The 26,512-nt window shown below is 38.1% G+C and overlaps 1 protein-coding gene across 3 annotated transcripts in view; it reads right to left on the bottom strand.

The window, feature by feature from the left end:
- The window catches only part of SBF2 (SET binding factor 2), a 449,069-nt gene that overhangs the window by 55,752 nt on the left and 366,805 nt on the right, over window positions 1-26,512 (bottom strand). For all 3 annotated transcript variants that reach the window (XM_003122980.5, XM_005661131.3, XM_013994573.2), the window contains 9 exons: window positions 22,143-22,313; window positions 19,974-20,236; window positions 18,068-18,240; window positions 16,932-17,005; window positions 14,698-14,893; window positions 10,833-10,960; window positions 9,836-10,011; window positions 6,967-7,112; window positions 4,617-4,815 (listed from right to left, as the gene is read on the bottom strand). In XM_003122980.5, the coding sequence (XP_003123028.2) occupies window positions 4,617-4,815; window positions 6,967-7,112; window positions 9,836-10,011; window positions 10,833-10,960; window positions 14,698-14,893; window positions 16,932-17,005; window positions 18,068-18,240; window positions 19,974-20,236; window positions 22,143-22,313 (1,526 nt within the window). The remainder of the gene's footprint in view (window positions 1-4,616; window positions 4,816-6,966; window positions 7,113-9,835; window positions 10,012-10,832; window positions 10,961-14,697; window positions 14,894-16,931; window positions 17,006-18,067; window positions 18,241-19,973; window positions 20,237-22,142; window positions 22,314-26,512) is intronic.

The raw sequence follows: 26,512 nt of genomic DNA, 5'->3' as shown, positions 1-26,512 counted from the left end.
TTGGTCTTTTAAATTTTAGCCATTTTTGCAAGTATAAGGTAGTGTTATTGGGACTTCGATTTGTATTTATCTGAAGACTTAATAGACTGAGTGTTGTTGGAGAGTAGAGTGAACCAAAGTGCCCACCAAACTGAGAAGGTATCTTGAGACCGAAAAATGAGACAGGCAGCTCTATATAATCAGTGGATCAGTTTTTACAGGGTGGGATCTAGATTGGGAGAACAATGATCAGGAAACATTCACAGCTGCACTCTGAGCCACTGACGAACCACTGGGACAATTTTACAGTTAACCTAGGGTATGGGGATAGGTGCTTGGAAACAGGACGTGCATTCTCAAGTTAAGATTTATGAATAGGTAACTAACTAGTTTCTCATGAGCACTGGGAATACATCACAGAAGGTTTTGATCATTGTTTGGGGACTAACAGAGCATAGAGGCCACCTGGTGCTAATGATCATTAAAAAATAACTGTTAAGAACTACAAAGCTCTTTATGATAGACAAGCAATTCACTGCACAGTACAGTCTTGGGTAGGGTCAGTGAAAGAACAGAAGAAACTATAAGGGCCCAAAATGGCATCAGTTATGCGAACAACCACACAAACATCTTTTCATATACTTATTGCCCACCAGGATATCCTCTTTTGTGAGTTCTCCTGCCATTTCTTATTGCCTTTTTACTCTTTTAATGATGTCTTCTGATATATGGAACTTCTTACTTTATTGATCTTTTACCCTATGGATAGTGTTTTTCCTGTCTTGAGAAATCCCTACTTCAAGGTCATGAAGATATTTTCCTATCTTCTAGAAGCTTTATTGTTTTACATGTAGAACTACAGAACAATGAGAATCGATTTTTGTTTAGATAGAGGTCAAAATTAAATACATCTTATATAAATCTCTAGCACCATTTATTGAAAAAACAGCTTTTATCCGCTGCTCTTAAGTGCTATCTTTATCTCAAACCAAGTGTTCTCATAAGTCAAGATGTCTCCATATTTCCTACTTGGCTCCAATGTCGGTTTTTTTTAATCCCTGTGTGAATCCCATAGTGCCTTAATTACCATAGCTTTATAAAATGTCTTGATATCTTGTAGTATTGCTATTCTATAAGACTATCTTGACTACTTTTGCCCTTTAGAATTTTAATGTGACTCAGAATTGTCTTTTCGATTTCTGTAAACATTTTGCTGGGATTTTGATTGGTACTGCATTTAATCTATAGATCAATATCTGGAGAAATCAAAGTTTTAGAGTATTGAGTATTCCAGTCCAAGAACACTAAATATCTATTTATTTGTACCTTTAATGATCCTTAATACTGTTTTGACTATTCATGTAGTAGTCTTACACATCTTACATTAGATTCCTAAGTATTTAATGTTTTTTAGTGCTACTTTAAATAGTATCAGTAGTACCAAAATAACATCGCTTAAAATTTCATTTTTTTTTAAAAGGCTGCACCTGTAGCACATGTAATTTCCTGGGCTAGGGGTTGAATCAGAGCTACAGATGCAGGCCTTTGCCACAGCTACGACCTATGCAGCAGCTTGTGGTGATGACAGATCTTTAACCCATTGAGTGAGGCCAGGGATCAAATCCACATCCTCAGGGAGACAATGTTGGGTTCTTAACCCACTGAGCCACAATGGGAACTCCATCATTTTTTAATCATTTGTTTTTGGTGTATAGATGACTAAATTCTGTATAATGACCTCGTACTAGTGACCTTGCTAAATTCACTTACTAATTTATCAACTGCATCTGTATATTCCTTCAGATTTTCTATGTGTATAATCAGATCATCTGTGAATAGTTTTATTTCTTTCTTTTTTATCTTTATACTTTGTATTATTTATTTTTCTAGTCTTTTTATACTTCCTAAGTCCTCTAGTACAACACTGAACAGAGGTGGTGATAGTGGGCATTCTTGTCCTGATTTCAGAGTAAAACTTTTTAGTAGTTTATCATTAAGTAATTTTTGCCATAGGATTTTTTTTTTGACACTTACTAGATTAGTAAGTGTCAAAAAAATACTAGATTAGTAAGTGTCAAAAAAATACTAGATTAGTATTTCTAATTTGCTTAGGGTTCTTTTATAAAAAATCATAGGAATTCCCGTTATGGCTCAGTGGTTAATGAATCCGACTAGGAAAAATGAAGTTGTGGGTTTGATCCCTGGCCTCGCTCAGTGGGTTAAGGATCTGGTGTTGCCATGAGCTGTGGTGTAGGTCACATACGTGGCTCAGATCTGGTGTTGCTGTGGCTCTGATATAGGCCAGTGGCTACAGCTCCAATTAGACCCCTAGCCTGGGAACCCCCACATGCCGCGGTGTGGCCCTAGAAAAGACAGAAAGACAAATAAATTAATTAATTAAAAAATCGTAAATATAACATTTTATAAAATGCTCTTTTGTATATAGTGAACTTACAACACTTCTTAATTTTTTTTTTTTTTTTTGGTCTTTTTGCTATTTCTTGGGCCGCTCCTGCGGCATATGGAGGTTCCCAGGCTAGGGGTTGAATCGGAGCTGTAGCCACCGGCCTACGCCAGAGCCACAGCAACGCGGGATCCGAGCCGTGTCTGCAACCTATACCACCGCTCATGGCAACGCCGGATCGTTAACCCACTGAGCAAGGGCAGGGATCGAACCCACAACCTCATGGTTCCTAGTCGGATTCGTTAACCACTGCGCCATGATGGGAACTCCACTTCTTAATTTTTTTAATGTGAATTATGCTGATTGATTTTCAATTGTCAAGACAGTTCTATATTCTTGTAATAAACTACACATGGTCACTGTATAACTGAATCACTTTGTTGTACAGCAGAAATTATCACAATACTGTAAATCAACTATATTTCAATACAACTTTAAAAGAGAAAAAAACTATACATGGTCATAATAAATTGTGCATCAAATGAACCTTTTGTCATTATTAACCATCCTTCTTTACTGCTAGTAAAATTTTACTTTAAAATCTACTTTAATATTTATATAGTGACGAAAGCTTTTTTCCAAAGGCATTTTTACATGGTGGTGTTTGTTCTGTTTACTTTCAACTTTTTTGTAATCCTATTCATTAAATATATCTGTTAAAAGTGCCATACAGCTTTAAAAAATTCTGATTGTCTTTTTCATTTAATTGCAGCATTTATTAATTCATAAGGAACATAATTACTGATATATTTGAATTTAAATTTACCATCTTAATATTTGCTTTCTATACGTTCCATCAGTTCTGTGCTTCCTTTTCTCTTTCTTGCCTTCTTTTGGATTATATCTTATTATTCCATTTGCTTCATTCTAATAGCTTAAGAATATATATTGCTTTATATCACCATAAATTCTTTATAATAAGTGTTCTATTAAGATTTTGTTTTTAACAGACTGAAAAGAGAAATAAAGTCTGTTTTCCATTGGCAGTTATGATTTTTATAGCAAGCTTCTAAAACAGCAGGAATCACCTAACACTATGGCTTACACTCATCTATAGAGAGAATTTAGTTAGAAGGACAAAGTCCCCAGGAAAATCACGGTGTACTCAACAAATCACAGCCTTTTAGGATAGAATGCAAAATTTTCATTTGTCCCAAATCTTAGACTATATACCCAATTTGTTTCACAAGTTTCACATTGGCACATTTATATTTGTCACTTAAAATGAGATACCTAGAGTCTTTATGAATAGCGGGGTTGAAACTAACAGTAGCATTAAGACAACTTTCTAAAATATGCACAAGGCTTATTACAGTTTACAAAGTGCTTCCACTACATTACTGCATTTAATCAAATCAGGAATTTATAAACGCAAAGAAAAGAACTTACCTGGAGATGAAAATGACTAAACTTGTGGATGGTGGTTATGTAGTTTTAAAAGATATAAAGCATAAAATAGGGCTTAAAAGATACAAAAAACAGCAAGAGAAACAAGAATAGAAAGAAGAAGATGTGTTCACTTATATTCTTTAAGTAACAGCCCTTGAAAAATCCTAATTAGACAGCATAAGGAAACCCTGCCTATACTTGTGTCAGCAAATTACAGCCTGTAAGCCAAAACTGGCCCCGCCTATTTATTTATGTACCATCCAAGGCTGCTTCGGTGGCAGGGTAGAAAAGTTGCAACAAGAGAACAACATATGGCCTGCGAAATTGAAAATAGGTATTATCAGGCCCTTTAAGGAAAAAGTGTGCAGACCCCTGACCTACAGCAGTTTTTCATGTCTCCTCTCTGTCTGGGCAAAACCTATTCTTATTTCAAGATATCTAAGGCATGCTAGGAGAGAGGCAAAAGAGAAGAGAAAGACAAATATGGGAAATTTAAAAAGAGAACAAAAACTTTTTGTTCCCTTTATAAAAGGAACTTGAAAATTCACTTTCTGATCTACTATAGGCACTGTTAAGTGACATAATTTAATTCTGAGAATGCAAGTGAGATGCTTGCACACACTGCATAAAAAGTGTCCCTTAAACACACAGACTCCTGGACACCTTGCTCCTATTTTCCAGCATCTCTCTTTCTCTCTGGGCTATGGATGCAAATGGCCCATGCACAACTCAAATGGAAGGAAGGAAAGAAGGCCTCTTTTTTGGCGACCACTAACAGACTTACCTCCGGCAAAGTGAATACATCCTGTTGGAGGCAGTGATTCGAAAGTACTCTGGTTTTGAGCGAGAAGAGCTGCTACTTATGGTTCCCAAACCTAAGCGCTGATAGTCTCTGAAACAAGCTTTTTCCACTAACTGTTCCATTGTAGACTTCTCCGAGGCCTTCAGAGTGGTACTTGTGGGAAGTTCACTATCATCTGAAACTGTGATGGCAGAAACAGGTTTTGAAGAAATGATGTAGCTCAAAGTAGAGGATTAAAAACTTCCTTTCAAAAGGTGTCCTTAACCAAGTATATGCTAGGGCTATAGGTGCTCTGTATATCACAAATTAAATCATGTAACTTCTCTGAGGAATCATTATGCTCAAACATAAATTAAAAGAGTCAGGAAATAAAATATCAGGAGCTCAACTAACTCTAAATGTCAAGGAAATTAACTCAAAATTTCTAAAAACAACACAATTTTGAAATCATTATCCATACTTCTTTATTTCAGTCAGGCTGGCTTATTTATGTCCACCTGGAATGATTTCTATTTAGGACTCCAAAGAACAAACAATCACTCATACTTTGTGACAGACTAGTCTGTCAGTAAAACTGATCTCTTAACATGATCACTACACAAACTCCTCATTCCCAGTTTTCAGTTAAAGAGCATAAACTTTTATTAGAAATTGTTAAACAGAAGTTCGTTAGTGGGAAAAGACCTTAGGAATGAAGAAGTTAGATTTGGTGCAAGTTATATTTTGTCAGAGGATGTGGTGTATGTGGGAAACTCCCTCATAATTTTGCAATCAGGTTACAGAATCCTTTAAGATTTTAGATGTTGGAAGAATTTACCCAATAACCAAGTATTTTAGGGAGGATTAAAAAAAAACAACAACAACAACATTCCTAATTGGTACTGCATGTTCTAACTAAAAAAAATTCCATGTTAAAAACTGTCCTAATTTACTCTCCTATTTATTTTTAAAGGAAAGGAAGTAAAATTAAGCTTTCAAAGTTTTTGGAAACATACCCAAAGTTCTAATATCAAGGGGAATGATATGGCTCTCTTCTACTGTAAGGAAAAAACAAACTTAACAGCTTATCTCTCTAAATATAAGACTTTGTGTTTTGTTTATGAACTTCACAACGCGATTATATTGCGTTGTGTGTGTGTGTGTGTGTGTGTGTGTGTATAGTATCAGTTTTATTTTGGCTATTTATTTGTTTGTTTTCATTTTTGCTGCCCCATGACACATGGAGTTCCTGGTCCAAGCCCGGTCCAAGCTGCAGCAACGCCAGATCCCCAATCCACTGTGCCAGGCTGGGGGTTGAACAGTGCTCCAGAGACACTGCAGATTCTGTTGTGCCAAAGTGGGAACTCTTTGGCCTTTTATTTTCAGAGGAGCATAGATCATTATATAATTTGGTCTTTACTAGAGAATAAGTTTTTGTTCTGTGAAATCATAAAAACTTTGAATTAGAAGAGTCAGTGATAGGTAGAGGTAATTTTTTATGGCTTTCCAAGTGACTGTGAGAAGGCAGGGTTCAATAAACAGTCTTTTCACTGCCCCCAGAGGCAAGCCTGTAGATACACATACTGAAATGAAGACCTTTAGCCAGTGATCTCTTTAAAGATAAGGTTTCTTTCTTTAAAATGTTGTTGTTATTAGTAGCAGTAAAAGTAGCAGTTGTATAATCACTGGCGATTCAATCTAAGAGCCTGGGAAGAAAAGGGTGCAATGGCATCCTGTTACTTAGATCAGATTCTCTCTAGTGTTAATTCCACAAGCATACTTGCTACTGGGTTAAGGAACAGAAAAACTTTGGTTTTGGTTTTCTGCCTCTATTTTCCTGACTGAGAGTAATCTCAGCTCCCCAGATTCTGTTCTTTAAAATATTTAGCAGGTATTTTTTTTCTTATCACCTAAGAATCCCTTTATCTTAGGTCCTGCATTTGAATTAAGAGCACTCACAATGTTCAACCTTCAATTTTGAATATTTAATATCCTTATTTCCTTATTCTTATTCCATAACTATAAGGTACAGGGGACTACTTTATATCTAAATTTCCTATGCAGTGGGGGTTTGTTTGTTTCTTTCGTTCTTTCATGAGACCCACATAACAAGGGCCAATCAGCTCTGTGGATTTAGTAGAGAAGGAGTGTAACTTAATAAAATCTTATTTGAACAATGGAATATTGGGAAAATAAAACTTTTTTTTTTCCAGTTCTGAGAAGCTGGTAAGTGCCTCCAATCTTATTAGATCTAGGTTTTTGAGTCAGGTTTAAGTGCAACTGTGTCTTAGTTTTTCTTACTCATTAAGACTAATAAAAAAGGAATATGAAAGAAAAACAAGTTCCCACATACCAGATATATCATCCTCTTCATTCCATCCAGCACGATTCACTCTCTCTTCCACAATTGTTCCTGTTCTCCTCTTCAATAAATACTGCCGCCCAATTGTCATTTTCCCTGCTCTTTTGGCACCTTTCACAATTGTTTTTGAGAAGGTGCTACAAGTCATAAAACCAAAGAGAATGAAAATTTAATGTGAAGATGCCACTTATATTTTTTGATACCTATGTTGTTCAACCTGTTTCTTCTCCATTCCCACAGCCACTAGTATTGTCCAGACCATCATTAAACCTCTTCTTCTTTTGATCATTTTTTATATGGCAGAAGACTAATTTCCTATTAAACACCATTATCATCAGGACACTGTTTTAGACAAAAAGTACAAGAACCTAGAGTGGGACACAAACTATTTATTATCCATCCCAAATCTAGACTCCTCAGTGTAGCTTTTTGGTCAAGCTTGCCCTGAACCCATTCTGCTTACCTGTGCCACTGCCTCCACCAGTTACCACAAACTGCATTTGCAGAAGTCCTCCTGCAAAGAAAGCCAGGCTGCCTCCTTCTCTACTAATTCAAACTCTCCACTAACTCATAGGATTTTCTCTAAGATCATGACAATTATAGTTGGCAACACTTTTACTTATTTCTTAAATGTTTTGAATGTGTATATGCGATATCCTGCCTTCTGACACTATAAATCTTCTGAGATTAAAAACATAATTCCCCTTTTTGAGAGAAGAAAAAAAAAAAGAAATCAGAACTTTGAGTATCCTTTTGAGAATCAGCTTTAATTAAAGAGCAACTAGGATTTAAGTCATTTGGACCTAAAAGCACTTTATTTAAATGGTTTACTTTTTCTTGCTGATAGATAATCTAGGTATAGCTATTTACAATCCAAAGAATTAAACAAAGAACCTATTTCTGAATCATCATATTGACATGGAGGTTTCAAGTAAGATTGTTTTTTATTATGTTCTTTTTTACCATAAAGAACAAAACTCGGTGTTTTCTTATCATTCTTTTACTGTCAAATAGTTTTACCAGACATTGTCTTTAGTCATCTGAAATGTAAATCTGAGGGTTATGAAACATGTTTTACATAATCATTAGAAATCACAGAGTACTGGTATTTCCTAAATTAAGCCTATGGTGAATCAATTCAGGTATACCTTAAACTCAATGAGATTTTTCAATTTTTTTCCAATGAGAGCTACATATTTTGTTCTATATATGCAAGACAATTCTAAGATATTTTAAAATTTAAAACTTATAACTTGATAGAATAAGCTTGATTACATAAATATACAACTGTCCCTCTCCCCCACCCCGTTTCTATACAAAAAACACCATACAAAGCTTTGTTTCTTCTACAGAGAGCTGGGATAATGAATATCATAGGCTCTCCTGTGACCCTATAGTCTAAGACAAGATGCTTAGCTGACCGCTGTAAACACTTAGAAAGCTGTTCATGCTTCTTTAGTATCTTATACTTGGATAAGCATGTTCTCCTTCACTTACCAGGTAATGGTGTTACAGATGGCTAGCTCTTCAATTTAGAAATGACATACTGTCTGCAGCTTCAAATTGCCTATAACCTCAGCCAAGCTCACTTTCAGGCAAAAGGAAGGCTTTTTCTCTAATGTCTGCAGAGGACCCCCTAATATGTAATTTATATTGGCAGATGCCCAAATTCCGGGTCATTGAAGATGTATGGCTAAAATTTTAACCCTTATATTTTATCACTAATTGAAGAGAATTTTAAAGCAATTGTTATTTTGTAATTACTGAAGTTTAGAAGTTTTAACATAAAGCACTAAACATTTTCATCAGAAAATAAGGGTTCCAAAAAAAAAAAAAGGGAGTGCCTGTCGTGGCTCAGTGGTAAGGAACCCAAGTGGTATCCATGAGGACGCAGGTTCAATCCCTGGCCTCTCTCAGGGGGTTAAGCATCTGACGTTGCGTAAGCTGTGGTGTAGGTCGCAGATGTAGCTCGGATCCTGCATTGCTATAGCTGCGGTGTAGGCCAAGAGCTGTAGCTCCGATTTGATCCCTAGCCTGGGAACTTCCACGGGTGTGGCCCTAAAAAGCAAAAAAAAAAGAAAGAAAGAAAAAATAAGGGTTCCTACTACAGAAATATGACAACTAAATGCAAAGCCTGATCTTGGATTGGGTCCTGTACCAGACAGAAAAAAAAGTAGCTATAAAGGATCATAAGTAAAACTTGAATATGTCTCTGGGTTAGATAAAAGTTTTATGCCAATTAAATTTCCTGGTTGTGATTATTGTACTGTGGTCTTTGTCCTTAGGAAATACATATGACCTATTTAAGGATAAAGGTGCATTATCTTTAAATAGTGATGTAACTAAAATAATTTAGAAAAAACATATTTGAGAGAGAATGATAAAGAAAATGGAGCAAAACATAACCAAATGGTGGGTATATAGGAATTTTTTGGGTAAAGGGTATATAGGAATTTTTTGTACTATGTTGTAACTTTTCTATAAATTTGAAATTATATCTAAATAAAAAGCTATAAAAAAAGAAAAAGAAAAAAAATAAAGGGTCTCATCTCTAGATCAGAGCAAAACTGTCTACCAGGCCTGGACATTAATGCAAACTGAAGGGATTGCTCAAAGGAAGTTAGAAAGTGATCAACATAGAAGAAAGGAAAACAGAATTTCACATTTAAGAGTGCATCATGAGCAATGAACATGATTGTTACATATATTTAAGCTGCTGTTTCGCAGCTTTCTGAGCTTGGTTCAATGTGGGGGACAGAACGGCAAATGAAAAGAACAGTCACATACTGACCCAAAGGATGATGACTTCCCTTGACAGGCAACTGTGGGAGGACTGAAACAGAGAAATTTGTTTTCTTACCGAAAGGAAGTGTTCTTTTCCTTCTGTTTGGGTAAAATTATTTGTGGGGTAGTTTGTCCAGCAGCAAAAGCAAAGGTGGTAAAAATGGACTGAGGATAACGAAACTTCATCAGCTGTTTCTTAAAGATCTCTACTACTTCTGGACTCACTTCTTCATCAAATGCTACTTTAATCAACTAGAGACAAAAGAGATTAAAGATAGTAGAAACATGAAGGATTTCTAGATAACTTCCCCCCAAATTACAGAATAACAAAAAATAGCAACGGCAAGAGTTTCAAGGTTGAAGGGACCTCAGATGTCATGCAATTTAAAAATTTAAAAAATAAAAAAGTACGGCTCAGAAAGGTTTATTTGGTGAGTTGACAAGAAAAACGGTGAGTTGACAAGAAAATGGTGAGTTGACAAGAAAAATCATGCATCTTGAAGTTGGGTTTCTTCGAGACTATCTCTTCTATAAGGGAATATGGAAATTAACTCATAGTGGCTGAAGTAGGAAACACGTCCTTCTCATTTATCAACTCTTTGTTTTAGACAGGGAATTTGGCCTAAGAAGGTCTCTTCCTGCTCAGAAACACTATAATTCTAGGAAGAAAAAAAATTGTTTGACTAGAATCCTAACCAGTATGGCCAGGCACTATTCTGGTTTGGAACCCTTTGGCAGCTGAAAAAGTGAAGAAATCCCTAGGAGATCACTGTTCTAAGGCGACCAGAGAAGGTCTGGGCCTCTTAAGATTACTAAATATTGACAGATAATCTGTTGTTACTCTGAGCTGGCTACAGGGCTCAGAGAATGGAGGATCAAGTGCAATACTATTCATGAGTTCAGTCAGTTGAAGGTTACCCTCTGATCCTCCTCATCCTCTAACTTTTGACCACATAACCACAAGAAAGTGGCCATGGCATCGTCTGTAGAAATTGTAGAAGAATGGCCTTTAAAAAGTAGAATAGTAGACGAATACTGTTAAATAGTAGAAGCATGCCTCCCTTTCTTAATACCTGAAAAGATGCTGATGTGATCTGCAGTCCTTCTTGCATGTTCTGCTGTAGCTGGTTCTGCATTGTGATCTTCTTCTCCTTGGTGATCGAAGCAATGGGAAAACTTCGCACAACCGTCTGCTCACCAACTACAGGAAGACAGGGCTCAGACTCAGCAATAGCAGTTTACAGCTCATTTCTAGAGTCTCTGCTGCTCATTTCACCAGCCTTTGCTGGAGAAATGTATCTGGAGAGGCAGTGTCCAGGAATGCAGCAAGAGAAATGACCATGATTCCAGAATCGCATTCATTAATTGTGCTGCATGGCAATTCATTCCTCAGATACAATCTTTTCCTGGAGTGAAGAAACTGTCACTGCCTGTCAATCTTCATTCTAGTTCCCCAGCCTATTCTGTACCACATAGGATCATCTGGTTTAAGGCAACTTAACAGGAAGAATGGGTTTTATAAGGAAGAAAAGAAGCATCTTCAAATATTACAAAGATATTTCTCATATTTAATGTAAAAATAAAGCAAAAGAGAAACGGTTGTTAAGGTTTCTTTTTGTATAAAGGTGCTATGCTATCTATATGTGCCCTCAGAAGATCTAGGACTGGGCTTAGACCCAAGACTTTTTAGGAGTTTAAATATTAAAGCAAGACAAGGAAAACATAAGTAGTTAGTTATCAACTACCTGAGGGTATGAAGATGAGCATGGAGAAAAGAAGTAGCACACACAAGGCCTCCTGTGCAGAGTACACAACTCCCCAGGGAAGAGGAAAGTCACATGCAGAATACAACATGAAATGAGTGCCTCGATCTGAGAGAATGAGGCTTTAAATATTTCAGAAGGGGAGAAGATTTCTGCATACAAGATGGCTAGAGAATGAATCCTGAAAGAAGTGAGAGGGAAGGTGGGCTTTGAAGGGAATATAGGTTTGGGTCTGCAGAGGGGGAAAGGTAGGCATTTCAAGTAGCAGTACAAGTAATAGAACAGGAGTAGCAACAGGCAAGGCCTCTTGGCTAGGTAAGCCAGAGGGGTTGAGCTCTGAACTAGGTTTACCTGACCTAAGAGCCCATGTGCCAATAATCTACTTACTATTACCAGAATTCCTCATTCCCTGACTGTAAATTCCCAACCTGGAAAATTCTGATTATCCTCTTACATTAAAACTCAACATCCAGAAGCTAAACAAAATTAAGATGTACAAAGGATTTAAGTTCTAATATTAAATAACTTATGCTTATATAACACAGGTAAAATGGTCAGATTTCTATGGGGCACTAAAGGTGAAATTTTAAAATATAAATTAACTTAAAATGAGAAAAGAGGAATTCCTGTCGTGGTGCAGCGGAAATGAAACCGACTAGGAGCCATGAGGTTGGGGGTTCAATCCCTGGCCTCGCTCAGTGGGTTAAGGCTCTGGCGTTGCTGTGAGCTGTGGTGTAGGTCACAGACACAGGCGAGGATCTGGCATTGCTGTGGCCATGGTGTAGGCTGGCAGCTGCAGCTGCAGTTCAACCCCTAGCCTGGGAACCTCCATATCCTGCCGCCCTAAAAAGAAGGAAAAAAAAAAAAAAGAGAGAGAGAGAGAGAGAGAGAGAGAGAAAGAAAAGAAGCAAATATCAAAGGTTTTCTCTTAAATATTTTTTAAAATGTGAAATTAACCTAAAAATTGTCAGGAAAAAACAAGAGACAAGCTTTCCCACTAAATATGACTTTTATTTATTTAAAAGAAATGAAGTAAAGAAATTTAAATGACCAAATATCTCATATACTTATATGCCCAAAATGTATGTTTATAGCCATTGAGTTCACAAAAGTTGTAGTACAAAAACAGTAAGTATGGGATATTTAGTTTTAAAACTACACTTGCTTACAAATACAAATATTTATAGTAATATGACAGGAAAGGGCTGAGAAAGTTTGCTCTATTTTTTCACTCTTTTTCAAAATGAGCACTATTCCTATTGATTAATTTTGTTTATTTATTTTTGTTTTTTTTGTCTTTTGTCTTTTTAGGGCCATACCCATGGCATATGGAGGTTCCCAGGCTAGGGGTCGAATTGGAGCTATAGCTGCTGGCCTATGCCACAGCCACAGCAACACCAGATCTGAGCCATCTGTGACCTACACCACAGCTCATGGCAATGCCGGATCCTTAATCCACTGAGCGAGGCCAGGGATCAAGCCTGCAACCTCATGGTTCCTAGTCAGATTCGATTCTGCTGCGCCATGACGGGAACTCCTAATTTAGTTTACTGAATTTATGAGCTTTTTGTTTTTTATGTGGTAAACAATTTTTTTTTCCCCTTGGGCCATACCACCAGTGTGGGGACGTTTCCATGCCAGGGGTCAAAGCTGTACCATGGCAGTGACAAATGTCAGGTCCTTAACCCACTGAGCCACCAGGGAACTCCTATTTATTTATTTTTTGATAAACGATCTTTATGACCAAGAAAATAAGCCATTTTGATTCTATCTAAGCAAGGAATTATAAAACTATGAGATTGTGAAGATACACAGTTTACACATCTGAAATCCACTAACAAAGTGCATAGCACATGGTACATAATCATCATATGCTACTGAATAAATAATTTCAGATGAGGAAGGAATTCTTGTGGCCACTTATTCCAGTGTTTCTCAATCTCAGTATGTATCACAATCACTTCTGGGGCTTAAAATTACACAGATGCCAGGGTCTCTGCTTTCATAGAATCCTGTTCCAGACTCTAATTTAATTGTTTGAGAGCTGCACACAGAAATTGATTGTTTTAGAAAAAGCTTCCCGGATAATTCAATTTTATTTATTTATTTTTAATTTTTTTTTTGTCTTTTTAGGGCCACACCCATGGCATATGGAAATTCCCAAGCTAGGGTTGAATCAGAACTGTAGCTGCTGGCCTATGGCACAGCCACAGTGATGCAGGATCTGAGCCACGTCTGTGACCTACACCACAGCTCATGGCAATGCCAGATCCTCAACCCACTGAGCGAGGCCAGGGATCAAATCTGGATACTAGTCAGGTTCATTACCACTGAGCCACAAAGAAACACCCCAGATAATTCAAACATGCAGTCAAGGCCGAGAGCCACTGGATTACCACCAAGAAAGCCCAATTCCCTAACTTTATAAAAGGGGAAATTGAAACCCAGAGAGGTGATGCGACTTACATAAGATAAACAGATTGGTCACCAGTGATTTAAACTTGAGCTTCTTGATTTAGAATTCAATAATTTTACCCAAAACCTTACATGCTTTGCCTATCAACCAGAATAGTATAGAGACGACAGTGATTTTAAAAAGATAATTCAGACTTGATAGGGCATGTACTTCCTTTCTAATACAGAAGATTGTAGAGAGTAATAGAAAATAGCAGTTGAAGAAGTTTAGTGAATAGAGGAGAAGTCTGCTAAGAGAGGATTGGGGTTAGTTGAAATGGAAGGGGAGGGAGTGGGGTTAATCTGTCAGTGCTGCACAAGCCCTGCAATGCTTAGCACATCCTTCCACAAAAGGGATCATGTATCTAGAAAACCTCAGCCTTACAGTTTACTGTAGGACTCAGAAGGTGGGGCAAATCGGCAGGGACATTGTTAGCAGCTGGATCCTGTGATATCTCTAAGTCACAATACACTGCCTCATGAAATTACTATAGTTTCAGTGGATGGTTCTGTTTAGAAGATACCCTTGGTTCTTCAAATAAGAATCTATGATCTAAATTATCATTAGCTTTGACCGACGAAAGTAGTCTAAAAAAATACCTGTGTGGCAAAAGGCTTACTCTGAATCTGAATTGACCTGCAAGTCACTGTACACAGATGGAATCAAAGCCTCACGTGGCACATAGATATCCCTGCTCTGTTGGCATAATATGAGCCATACCTAGCTGATCATGGGGAGTCCCTCTGAACAGAATTCTATATGTGGTGAGGAACAAGGCTCCTTCTGCTGGCAGGAGCTGGGGGCCTCCAAGAAGGCCTCCAGTGGCTTCTTCTCTTCCATCAGGATCCAGCAGGACTCGAAGACCTTCACAAACAATTTCTTCTCCTGGTAGTAGAGCAGGTCTAAGAATCTTGGGCTAACAACAGAGAAAGTATTTTAACTCTAGTGGGATTTCCAACTCTTAGACCAAGGTTATCTTTTTTAGTTACAGATCTAAAACATTTGAGCCAGACTTCCTAAGTAGCTAAGAGAAGTAAACAGATTTGGGAGGAGGCAGAAATGATGTTTCTGCATCCAAATGTAAAACAGTTCTTGGCAGCATTGCTTATTGAAGTGAAATCATTGGAAATCACTGAACTGTTTGAGATACCTCTTCAATAGAACATTTTGCAACCATTAAAAAGAATGACATGAACTTGTATACGTAAACATAGAAAGATGCCAGAATAATTGCTAAGTAAAAAGAGAGTTACAAACCAGTACGTATATTTTGACCCCCTTTTAGAGTATGAGCCAAACTGTAAACCATGGTTAAGGGGAGAGGTGAGTGGGGAGGACCGCCGGAGATTGTCACTTTGTACAATGTGTTCGTCTTTAACGCTTCAATTTTAAACAAAAGCACTGTCACTTTGCAAATTGAAAAAACTAATACTTTAAAAACATAGATGCATCTTTAAAGAGAACTGCTCTTCTTGGCCTTTAATAAAGATCCATAAAGGGCGTTCCCGTCATGGTGCTGTGGAAACGAATCACACTAGGAACCATGAGGTTGTGGGTTCGATCCCTGGCCTCACTCAGTGGGTTAAGGATCCTGCATTGCTGTGGCTGTGGCATAGGCCGGCAACTGTAGCTCTGATGAGACCCCTAGCCTGGGAACCTCCATATGTCAGGGGTGTGGCCCTAAAAAGCAAATAATAATAGTAATAATAATAATAATAATAAAGATTAATAAAAAATGGCCAAGTTATGAACATTTATACATCTTGGGAAATAAGGAATCATGTTACCTCCTCTGAGAAGAGGTCAGTGCTAGGAAAAAAAAAATCCATCTCTCCTGAAGATCTAATATGCTTATCATCATTATTATTATTTTGCTTTTTATGGCCATACTGTGGCATATAGAAGTTCCCAAGCTAGAGGTCAAATCAGAGCTGCAACTGCCAGCCTATGGCACAACCAAGCAATGCCATATCTGAGCCACATCTGCAACCAACACCATAGCTCAAGGCCACACAGGATCCCTGACCCACTGAGCGAGGCCAGGGATCGAACCCACATCTTCATGGTTACTAGTGGGGTGCATAACCCGCTAAACCACAATGGGAACTCCTAATATGGCTTTTTTTTTTTTTTTTTAAACCAAGCAATAAAAACTATTCTTTTTGTTGGCTTTAGGAGGCTCAGAGCTAAATGTAAAGCCAAAGTATAATGATCACTGTGTCTCAGATTTCTGATAGAATTATCTTTCCTTTCCATCTGGCTTCTCATTTCTCCTTTGAATTTAGTTTTAATAGTTCTGTTATATAGGTAAGAGGATCCTGAACCCTAGTCCCATAGACTGGTGCCAGACTAGCTGCAAAATAGTCATCTGGGAGGCTTGTTAAAGCATAGATTCCCAGGTTAAGTCCCAGGGTACTTCAATTCAGGAGGCAGGCTGGGCTGGGGTTCAGGTCACTCAATCATTAATAGACTTCCCAGATGTCTGTGATGTATGCTTGTAATGCACAGATTCAGAAACCTGGTGATTTTATGGTAATTGCCTTAAGTCATTTTTTGGGGGGAAGTAGGCAGGGTATAAAATCGTAGCTTGGGCTTAGAAGTTAGAATGTTCATAATTTATGCCCTGCCTATAAAAGCAGACTCAACAAGAGGTTATTACTTTCCCTTTGTTGATCCACTCTTCTACTTCACTATCCTTTTTATGAGGATCCACATGTAAACGCCACTGAAAGTTTAATGTATCATTAAAACTAGAGCTGGTCTCTGTAGAAGGTTAGGAGAAGGTACTTTCTGGAGCACAACAATCTACTGTCACTGGGTTTTCTGGCTATGCCCACGCCACAGCAGTGACATTGCTGGATCCTTAACTTATAGGCCACCAGGGAACTCCTACTGTTGCTGTTCTTATGAGATTTTTTTTTATACCCTGAAAGCACGTAGTCTGGAATAATTACCTTCTGTATAGGTGGAAGCCTTCTGCTCTCTCGATGCACGGCTTCTAGGGTTTCAATGTGCATAGCCACAATTCCTGTGATGAGCCAGAGTATTCAAAATGAAAGAGCACAAAACAAGCAGAATTAAAACAAATCCTGGATATTTCAGAATTAAAAACTAATTGTAGTTTGGTAGTTCCTCAAAGTTAAACACAGAGTAATCACATGACCCAGCAATTCCACTCCTAGGTATATACCCAAAGGAACTGAAAGTAAGACTCAGATACTTGTACGTGAATACTCCTCATAGCACTATTTACGACAGCCAGAAGGTCAAAACAATACAAGCGTCCATCAATGGATGAATGGATAAATAAAATGTAGTATATCCATACAGTAGAGTTTTATGATTGAATAATCATAAAGGGAATGAAGCTACACCTGCTTCAGCATAGATAAACCTTGAGAATATTAAGTGAAATTAGCCAGAAAAAAGTATTATATGATTTTACTCATATACAACACCTAGAATAGGCAAATTAATACAGATAGAAAGAACATCAGCGGTAGCCAGGGGCTAGGGGGTGGAGAATGGGGAGGTGGTACTTAATGGGTACAGACTATCAGCTTGAGGGTGATGAAAAAGTTTTGGTAATAGTACAACATTGTGAATGTAATTAATTATGCCGTTGAATTTTTTTTTTTTTTTTTTTTTTTGTCTTTTCTGTCTTTTTAGGGCTAAACCTGTGGCATAAGGAGGTTGCCAGGCTAGGGGTCTAATTGGAGCTGTTGCTGCTGGCCTATACCACAGTCACAGCAACACCACAGCTCATGGCAATGCCAGATCCTTAACTCACTGAGCAAGGCTAGGGATTGAACCCGAGACCTCATGGTTCCTATTCAGATTCATTTCCGCTGAGCCATGACTGGAACTCCGCCATTGAATTTTACACTTAAAAAAAGGTTAAAAAGGAAAATTTTATGATATGTATTTTACCAAAATTTAAAAATATTTAAAAAGTAATCAAAACATAAATAAATAGTATGGCTAAACTACATGGAAGCCAAATGTTACACTGAAAAACTAGACCTGCAGGAGTAATTCTTACTCAGTTACCTCTAATATTCTGGTTCTCTCATCTCTGCAAAGTGATTACCTGGTATCATGCAATGAAGGCTCTTGATATGATCCTGAGTAACTCCACTCTCCGTGCAAACTTTGTCAATAAATCGGGTAATGAAACGCACCACAGAATTAGCAACGTCATTATTCTCTGAATCTTCAAACCCACTTTCTGTATCGTAACTTTCAGCTACACTTCCTGCAATACTAAGAAAGGAGGGAAATGATCAGTACACAAATGTAACAGATGACTACTCTGCCACAGTGATTTTCCATGGCAATCTAAACTTGCTCAAAGAGATGCATGCTCAGGTAGAAATGTCTCTTCACTCCTGCATGGCTCCTCTATAAGTGACAGTGGGGAAACACAATGCTCTGCTTGCCTACATGTGGAAGCTCATGTTAGGCACTATCCTTTGGATTCAGATTTGTTTTTGTAAGGTTATCTTCTAAGAGGAGCTCAGGAACCACAGAATATAAAACAAAAAGGGACTCTAATTTATTATCGGATACTTGAACCTTCTAAAAAAACTTGTCCTTCCTAGTTAATTATCACATGGAGCCAGACAAAGTAATATGGCTATCTCTGGCCTTGCGACTGGGGGACAATGTCCCTGGTAGGCAAAGGAACTTTTTCCAGCAAATAGAACATTCTACCTAAGAAAAGAACAAAATTGTCCTATGAACCCTTTTCTTGCCAATATTTTTCTTTCTCTGAGCAAATCACAACCATTTTGGTTACTTTGTCTGTAGGTAATAAAAATCATGTAAGAGAAGAGAATAAGCTTGAAATGGAGCGGGTGTGAAAGCAGAATCCCTGGCCTGTTGTTTATTCGGTTCTCACTAGTCAATAAATACTCCTGCCTCCTACGCCTACTTTTAGACTGCTAATCATGAAAGAGAATCATTGCCTATTTCAAACTACTCAGCTCTCTCTCCTCCAAATCCAACCACACTGGCTGAATCAGTGTTGGAAGCAAAGCTATGCAGTGAATATGGCCATCACACAATCCCAAAGCACCACAAGAACTTTGGTGCCTTAGCCACTCACTATGTAAAGGAGGTTGTAGGAAACGTTATGAAAGAAAGAAAAGGTATGAGCAGGTGATGGATGTGCTATTTAAGACGGGAGAAGTTAGGAAGGCCTCTCTGGGGCGGAGGGTGACATTACAGCAGAGAACTAAATGAAATGAGTGAGTGAGTGAATCTTGAAACTATTTCGGGGAGAGTATTCCAGATTGCAGGAACGAGTACACAGGCCCTGAGGCAGAATCATGCTTCGGGTGTTAAACAAGGAGACCGGTTAGGTTGATGGAAGAGTGATAGGAAATAAGGACTGAGCATAGCCAGGGGCCAGATCCAGGCAGGCCTTGTAGTCCATGGGTTTTGCTCTCAGTGCTATGGGAAATAGAAGGGTTGAGAGCAAGAATGGTTGAGGGATGTGATTACAGGCAAATGCAAAGTGTAAGGTGAGGAAAAGGAAGGTCAAGAAACAAATAATCACTTTGACAAGAAGGAGTTCATTAGTCATTTTTCACAGCACTTTCAGTAAATTGCTATGGCAGAAAGTAACTGAAAGACTGAAGCAGCAGTGGGTGAGACATTTGAAAAATTAGAGGTCAGAGAAGAGAGTACAGGAGGTGATTAACAATAGCTGGATGTAGTGAAAGTCTTCTACTAGAGAAAAGCTGAGCAAGTCTGAATGTGGCAAAAACGGTTAAATTTTGTTTTTTTTGGCTGCACCCAAGGCATGTGGAAGTTCCAGTGCCAGGGATTGAACCCACGCCACAGCAGTGACAATGCCAGATCCTTAACCTGGTAGGCCACCAGAAAACTCCCTAATTTTTGAAATAGCTACAGCAATATTTACCCAAGATACTTTATATTCTCTGCTAAGCCAAAAAGGATAGGAGGGTCTCTGTGTGTCCACATTTTGGTACCTGTTTGTGACAATGCTGTTGCTTCCACTCTCCCAGTCGCCTGGTGCTGACGTTCTTAGCAGCTTGTTTTTACTTGTATCTAGCGGAACTAGCAGGTTGACCATGAGGTTTGCAAAGTGAATGGCCTGACTGAAGACAGTGCTTTCCTCACGCTGCACCAGCTCCTGCTGAGCCGATTTGCTTAGAGTAGGCCAAAGGCGGAGCTGCTCGGCTGCGAGGTCCATTGCTGTCTTCTCCTGATACTGGTCATCAGGAAGTTTATCCTAAAAACCAAAGCAAAAAAATCCAAATCTATCACTTTACATGAGCTTCAAAAAACATGAAGGATGTTTTAATAATTCACCTATTAAACACCTATGTTGGTAAAAATGAAAACATATAAACGAAAGATAACAACACAATATGAAACCTAGCCTTCTTCTCCCCCCCTCCACTGTCCAGTTCCAACAGGCCTTGACTTGGAACCACGTGGCAGCCCAAGGAAGCAGCAGCAAAGCACAGATGTATCTACTTCTCAATGCTAACATTTCACTGTTGATTTATCTCTGTGGCTCCATCCCCTTCAAGTTGCTAGTTAACAACAAATTGTTGACCTGAAGTACCTATAAATGCTCAGGTTGAATGTGCCAGTAGCATTTACCAACACTCTGATATCTTTCTTTTCTTCTGCTCTTTGGAAAAGAATAACCAAAGTCACACACAAAAAAAGAACCAGGTTTCCTTGTAAATGTGGGAGTCAAACATTGTTACCGCATGAGTAGTATATAGGTATCCATGGGATTTTTAAGAGAGGTTTCCTGGTAGGATGAAGAATGAAACAGTAACAGTAACCCACATCTGTATAGCACTACACAGCTTATGAAGAACTCATAAGCTGTGTAGTGCTACAGTCTCATTCATATCTAACCTGTAGCTGAGACATACTTTTATAGAATAAAGGACACAGATGACAGCAACATGCATTTGCTCTATGAATGTTGTTGAGATATACATCAATGTTAGCACTACATCTGCTTTAAAAATTATCAAAAGTACCCCACCAGGCCAATTACTTCTGGAACATGACCTCCAGCTAATGCTCCTTGGATCTGCTACAAGTTACCCCTTACCCAGTGCATATGGTATTTTGATCAAGAAAGATCTGAGTTTTATATTAAATCAAGTGATTAAAACTAACTGTACAATAATTTGGCATGACAGATAGATGTCAGATAGTGCTACTTGTTGTTAAAGTTTCTGTTCCTATCATACTTATTAGTAAACCAATAATATGCTTAAAATTACTTGAGGCACAGAAATATTTGAATACTATGTAGTTTCCGTCAAATATCTAGGTTCACTTACTTCATATAAGGCAAATTTAAAATGGAGGAAAAGGATCAGCAGCAATGTATTAGCCCAGCATGTAGCATTAAAAATTACTCTAAAATTCAATCAACACAGATAATCAGTCCTTAGTGCTGCTTTAAGTTTAATGACGATAGTAATTTATTATTATCTAGTATGTGCCAAGAACCCTTTAATGCACTTTACTTGTATTAGACATTACGTCTTATAATTTATATCTACTCATTTTATTAATGAAAAAAAAGACAGAGAGGTTAAAGTGAATTTTCCAAAACCAGATGGCTAGTGTATGATATTTCCAAATTTCAGGAAAACTTAAAGTACTCAATTTATTTTAAAATATTTTCTTGATTTTTTTCTTCAATTTATTTTATGGTGATAAAACATATGGAAATATATAGAATATTTCTACAAAAAGACCTAGATTTATTGCCAGCATACTTTTGAGCATTTATTTTAGAGTCAATTAACTTTATTTTGACATTTAAGAAATTAACCACACAGATATCTGCCTAGGGTATTTTAGGTTTGTTCTTTCTGTTCAACTTCCTAAAATTGTTTCCAGGCAATTCTTACTTATTTAAAATATAGTCAAACAATTCTAATGCTACAGAACTCTAATAAGAAGTTACTATGGAAAAAAAATGTCAGAAATCAATAGAAGAAAGATGTTTGCCAGAGGGCCCCCTACAGTAAGTAATCAGCAAATATACTGGTAGGAAGTGGATAGATCTGCTCTGGCCCTTGGAATACCTGAGTAAGCTTTCCTGGCTTCTTGAAGCCAGGACCCTGGTCCCATACAAGTACTTTTCTTCATCTTACCTTTTGTTTCAGATATGGGGCATGATTGTCTTCCTTGGCCGAGAGATACAGGGAGCGAACTTGCTCCTGTACCGCATTGTAAAAGGTTGTCTCCCAAAACTGCTGATTTGTCCAGATGGGGTGGTCCTGAACACAGGTGTAAGCAAACTGGCTGACTCCAGGGGCCAGTTTCTGTGAAAACACACAATATAGATCACCATGGGGCTGACAGAGTCATGACAGTTCAGAAGGTTACAGGGGCCACAGATAATCCTAAATAATGATCAAAGGACTTATCTAAGCAATATCTTATAGCACATACAGCAGTATAAGCTTAGCAATCAGCAGCTTACACATACTTTTTTTTTTTTTTTTTTGGCTGTGCCTGTGGCATGTGGAAGTTGCAGGGTCAGAGATCGAACCTCTAACACAGCAGCAACCCAAGCTGCTGCAGTGACAATACCAGATCCTTAACCCACTGCAACATAAGAGAACTCCAATTTACACATTTTTAACTGGCAACTTTGAGCTTGCTATCAAATCTATCTGGGTCACTGTCATTTCATCTATTAAAATGGACATTTCAGTAACAGCTAAAAATCAAAGTTATTATACAAACTAGAGAATATATGAAAAGTACCTAACACTATACTGTGCACACAGTAGGCACTGTAGAGTTGGTAGCTCTTATTACGATTAGGACATAAAACAAAAATCCATCATAGCCTAAACATAAAACTCCAGATAATCCAAAGTTTCTTCTACTTGGTTTGAGAGTACATTTTGGTGGGGTTTGGGGGCCAAGAATGGAAATGCAGGTGAGCCTACAGCTTGGCATTACACACAGAATGAGGGCATAACATGAATTTGGGACTCAAGAGGAATTGTACCCTCCTACTGCTCATTCCAGCGCTTAACCTCCCTACCAAGGCTGCTGCCTGGCTCACATAATCCCTAGCAAACTATCCTGGGCTTCGAGGGCATTTTCTGGTAACCAAGTCTGGGCATGGGAAGGTAATCTCAAGCCAAACCTTCCTTTCCAGGACTTCCTGCTGAGCTTCTAATTAAGGTAAAATAGTAAACCTTACTCTGTGATCAACAATGGGGGGAGGGATGACTAACTTTGCAGTCACTTGATATTATTTAATATCACTTGATTGTATTTAATTCTAAAAATCTTGTAAGATGCACATTATTATCACCAATTTAAAGAAAACAAAAGAGAAGTTCAAGGGGTTTTAAGTGATTCCCCAAGGCCACACAGCAATTACATAAGTGGTGGAATTGTGCTTCAAGCCTAAAATTTGTTTCCAAAGCTTCTGCTCTTTTTATGATGGCAAATCATCTTGCAAAGCAACTGAATGCAAATCATAAACATATTAAATACCATTTGGCACAAGTGTCTGGGTTTTTTTTTTCCACTTTAGGATTTTGTTTCCCAAAGTAATATTCTGCCTTGAAACCGCAGATATAATTTTAATTAACATCACACCTAAAATTTTACAGATATTTTACATATTGCCAAATTTCAGTTAATGATTTGTGTCACCTTTCCACAGATGTTCCTTCCACCTCTAAAAATTAAAGATGTTTCAAAAGTTTTAAATCCATTATTTCTCAGCAAATAGCTGATAACATTCTCAATAGACAATTTTTTTTTGGTCCATTTTATTCTTTAGAATTGAGTTACTTTGCTTTTCTATCAGTAGAACTAAAATTTCTGATAATGTAAGTTTTCTTTTAAAGCAATTTAATAAGTGAATTCTCTGCTCCTGAAATGTTGGACACTGAAGACAACTATTAAGGTTATATACATAACGTTTATGTAGCAAAAGCTGGTTCATTTCTTAGGGATGCATAACAAATGTATAAGATGCCTGGTAAAAATTATATGCTCAATACATGCTAATTTCCTTCTTGGGCTAGAGCAGAATAAACCCACAACTGGAAGAGGTACCATGCGTGCCATGAAATGTAGTATTTATGTCTCTGGAAGTGGGGTGACTGTGACTTTGCCTTTGAGAGTCTATGTATTTCTGCATATCAAGTGTCCCTTTTAAGGGTGCACTGCAGCTGGGGTGATCGACTATAACTTTTCTTTTCAGGGCCGCACCTGTGGCGTATGGAGGTTCCCAGGCTAGGGGTCAAATTGGAGCTGTAACCACTGGTCTACACCATAGCCACAGCAATGCCAGATCTGAGCCACCTCTGCGACCTACACCACAGCTCATGGCAACGCCAGATCCTTAACCCACAGAGTGAGGCCAGGGATGGAACCTGTGTCCTCATGGATACTGGTCAGATTCGTTTCTGCTGAGCCACCATGGGAACTCCAACTATAACTTTTTAAGGTGGCTATACGCTGGGACTGATCATGAAGTAAAAATCAGGAGAACCCCAAGGGGAAACTGCACAAGGACTATTGCTGGTTTTCATGCCTGTCTGCTCATTTAAGACTCGGCTACTCTCTAACCATGGGAAATCAAGGGCAAAATGTGTGTGGATTTGTGAGTATGTAAGCATAAGCTATGGACAACGTGAATCACATTCTCCTTCTATACTCTGCTTGAAGATATTTGGGACATGGGTTGCACTTTTTTTTTTTTTTTTTTTTGCCCCTAACCACTCTAAGGAATAACAATGACCTCACTGGCAATGCACAGGCCTATTGTGAAAGAGATTTTAAAGGCATAAAGTTTAAACAAGGTAAAAACATAATTCTCAATTGCCTTTCCCATGAGTATAGTCAGAGGTAGCACCATTTCTTAACAAATGCAATTAACAAACAATAGGTTTTAAAATTATGGAGTACTGCAATTCTATTAATATAAATGAGCACAGAAAAACTAAGCTCTTAAATCCTTACCAGCTTCTCAGATAGTCATTTTAGGATCATCAATGTAACAAAAATATTAGTTATAAATCTGTTATTGCAACTTGACAGAGCACTAGAGGAATATGAGAGTATAATGAGGCCCTGCTTTTCTCTTTCAGCATGTTTCTTACTGATGTTGCATATTCACTTTCCTTGGTACATATCAGTTATTATCTTCCTGTTTATTCACAAACTAAAAGTGATGATGTAAAAACTTGCCTAAATATTTTGAATGAAATGGACTACACATATTCCAAGGCAGAAAAAATGATGTAAAACAGAGTGACAGTGGCCCAAAGGGTCAGAACCCACATCTTGTGTATGATGAGAATAATAGCAAGGTGAAGGAATTATAGGATAACACTCTTGGGTGGTAAGCCAGTCGCAAATTGTGATGGCATCTGATATTTGCATAAGCAATTATTAATTCCCTAATACTTCAAACATTATTTTCCCCAACATGAAATTTGGTTCTTTTCTTTGTGGTTTTCTGTTGTGAGTTTCTTGCTGTTTCCATGGGCAGGACCACTATACTGACAGGTGGGTGTGATCTGAGGACCAGCAGAGGGCAGCAGCACCTTATTCTGCGTAGATTCCATCAGGGTTTTTTTTTGTTTTTGTTTTTTGTTTTTAATAGGAATTACAAAAATGGAGCTATTCAGTCTAACTGGGCTAGAAAAGTTGGGTGGAATAAGAAAACTGCATGTCCTCATTGTATATTTTGTTTTTTTCTTTTTTGGTTGCACCCACAGAACATGAAAGTTCCTGGGCCAGGGACTGAATTCGAGCGGCAGCTGTGACCTACACCACAGCTGTGGCAATGCCAGATCCTTAACCCACTGCATCAGGTAGAGATCTAATCTGCACTGCCACGGAGACGATGCTGGGTACTTAACCCACTGTGCCACAGTGGGAACTCCCTCACTGTACATTTGAGAGACCCCCATAAAGAAAATGAATTTGGAGTTCTCTTGTGGTGCACAAGATTGGGGATCCAGTGTTATTACTGCTGAGGCTGGGATCACTGCTGTGGCATGGTTCAATCCCTGGTCCAGAAGCTTCTGCATGCTGCGCCCTCCCTACCCCCCAAAAAAAGAAAGAAAAAAAGAAGAAAGAAAATGAATTTCCCCAAGGTCACACAGCAAGGTGGGTAGAAGAGAAAGGAACAGATAGAAGGTTTTCCATCATGATGTCATTTCTGTAAGATATTCCACGAAACAAAACTATAATTAGAGAAAGATGCAATGAGACTGCTTAGAGTATCAGATTCATTGTGACAGTAGTAGCTGTAGTAAACAAAGAACATAATCACCTGTTGATACAACTATCTCATGACTCTAATCGCTTCCTTAGTTTGAAGAAGACTTTCCCAAGATGGTTTCTCAAAATGGCCCATATGCCAGCTTCATGACCTTTTATTCTACACACAGATGAGACTCAATCTACACGGCTGACTGAGGGTTTGAGTGTGGTGGTGGTAGGGTATGCTGTTGTCAAATGATATCTTTTTCTTCAA

This window comes from Sus scrofa, chromosome 2, assembly GCF_000003025.6.
Source record: "Sus scrofa isolate TJ Tabasco breed Duroc chromosome 2, Sscrofa11.1, whole genome shotgun sequence".
Classification (NCBI taxonomy): domain Eukaryota; kingdom Metazoa; phylum Chordata; class Mammalia; order Artiodactyla; family Suidae; genus Sus; species Sus scrofa.
Note: the sequence above shows the minus strand (reverse complement) of the source record. Positions and strands in the feature narration are given on the sequence as shown.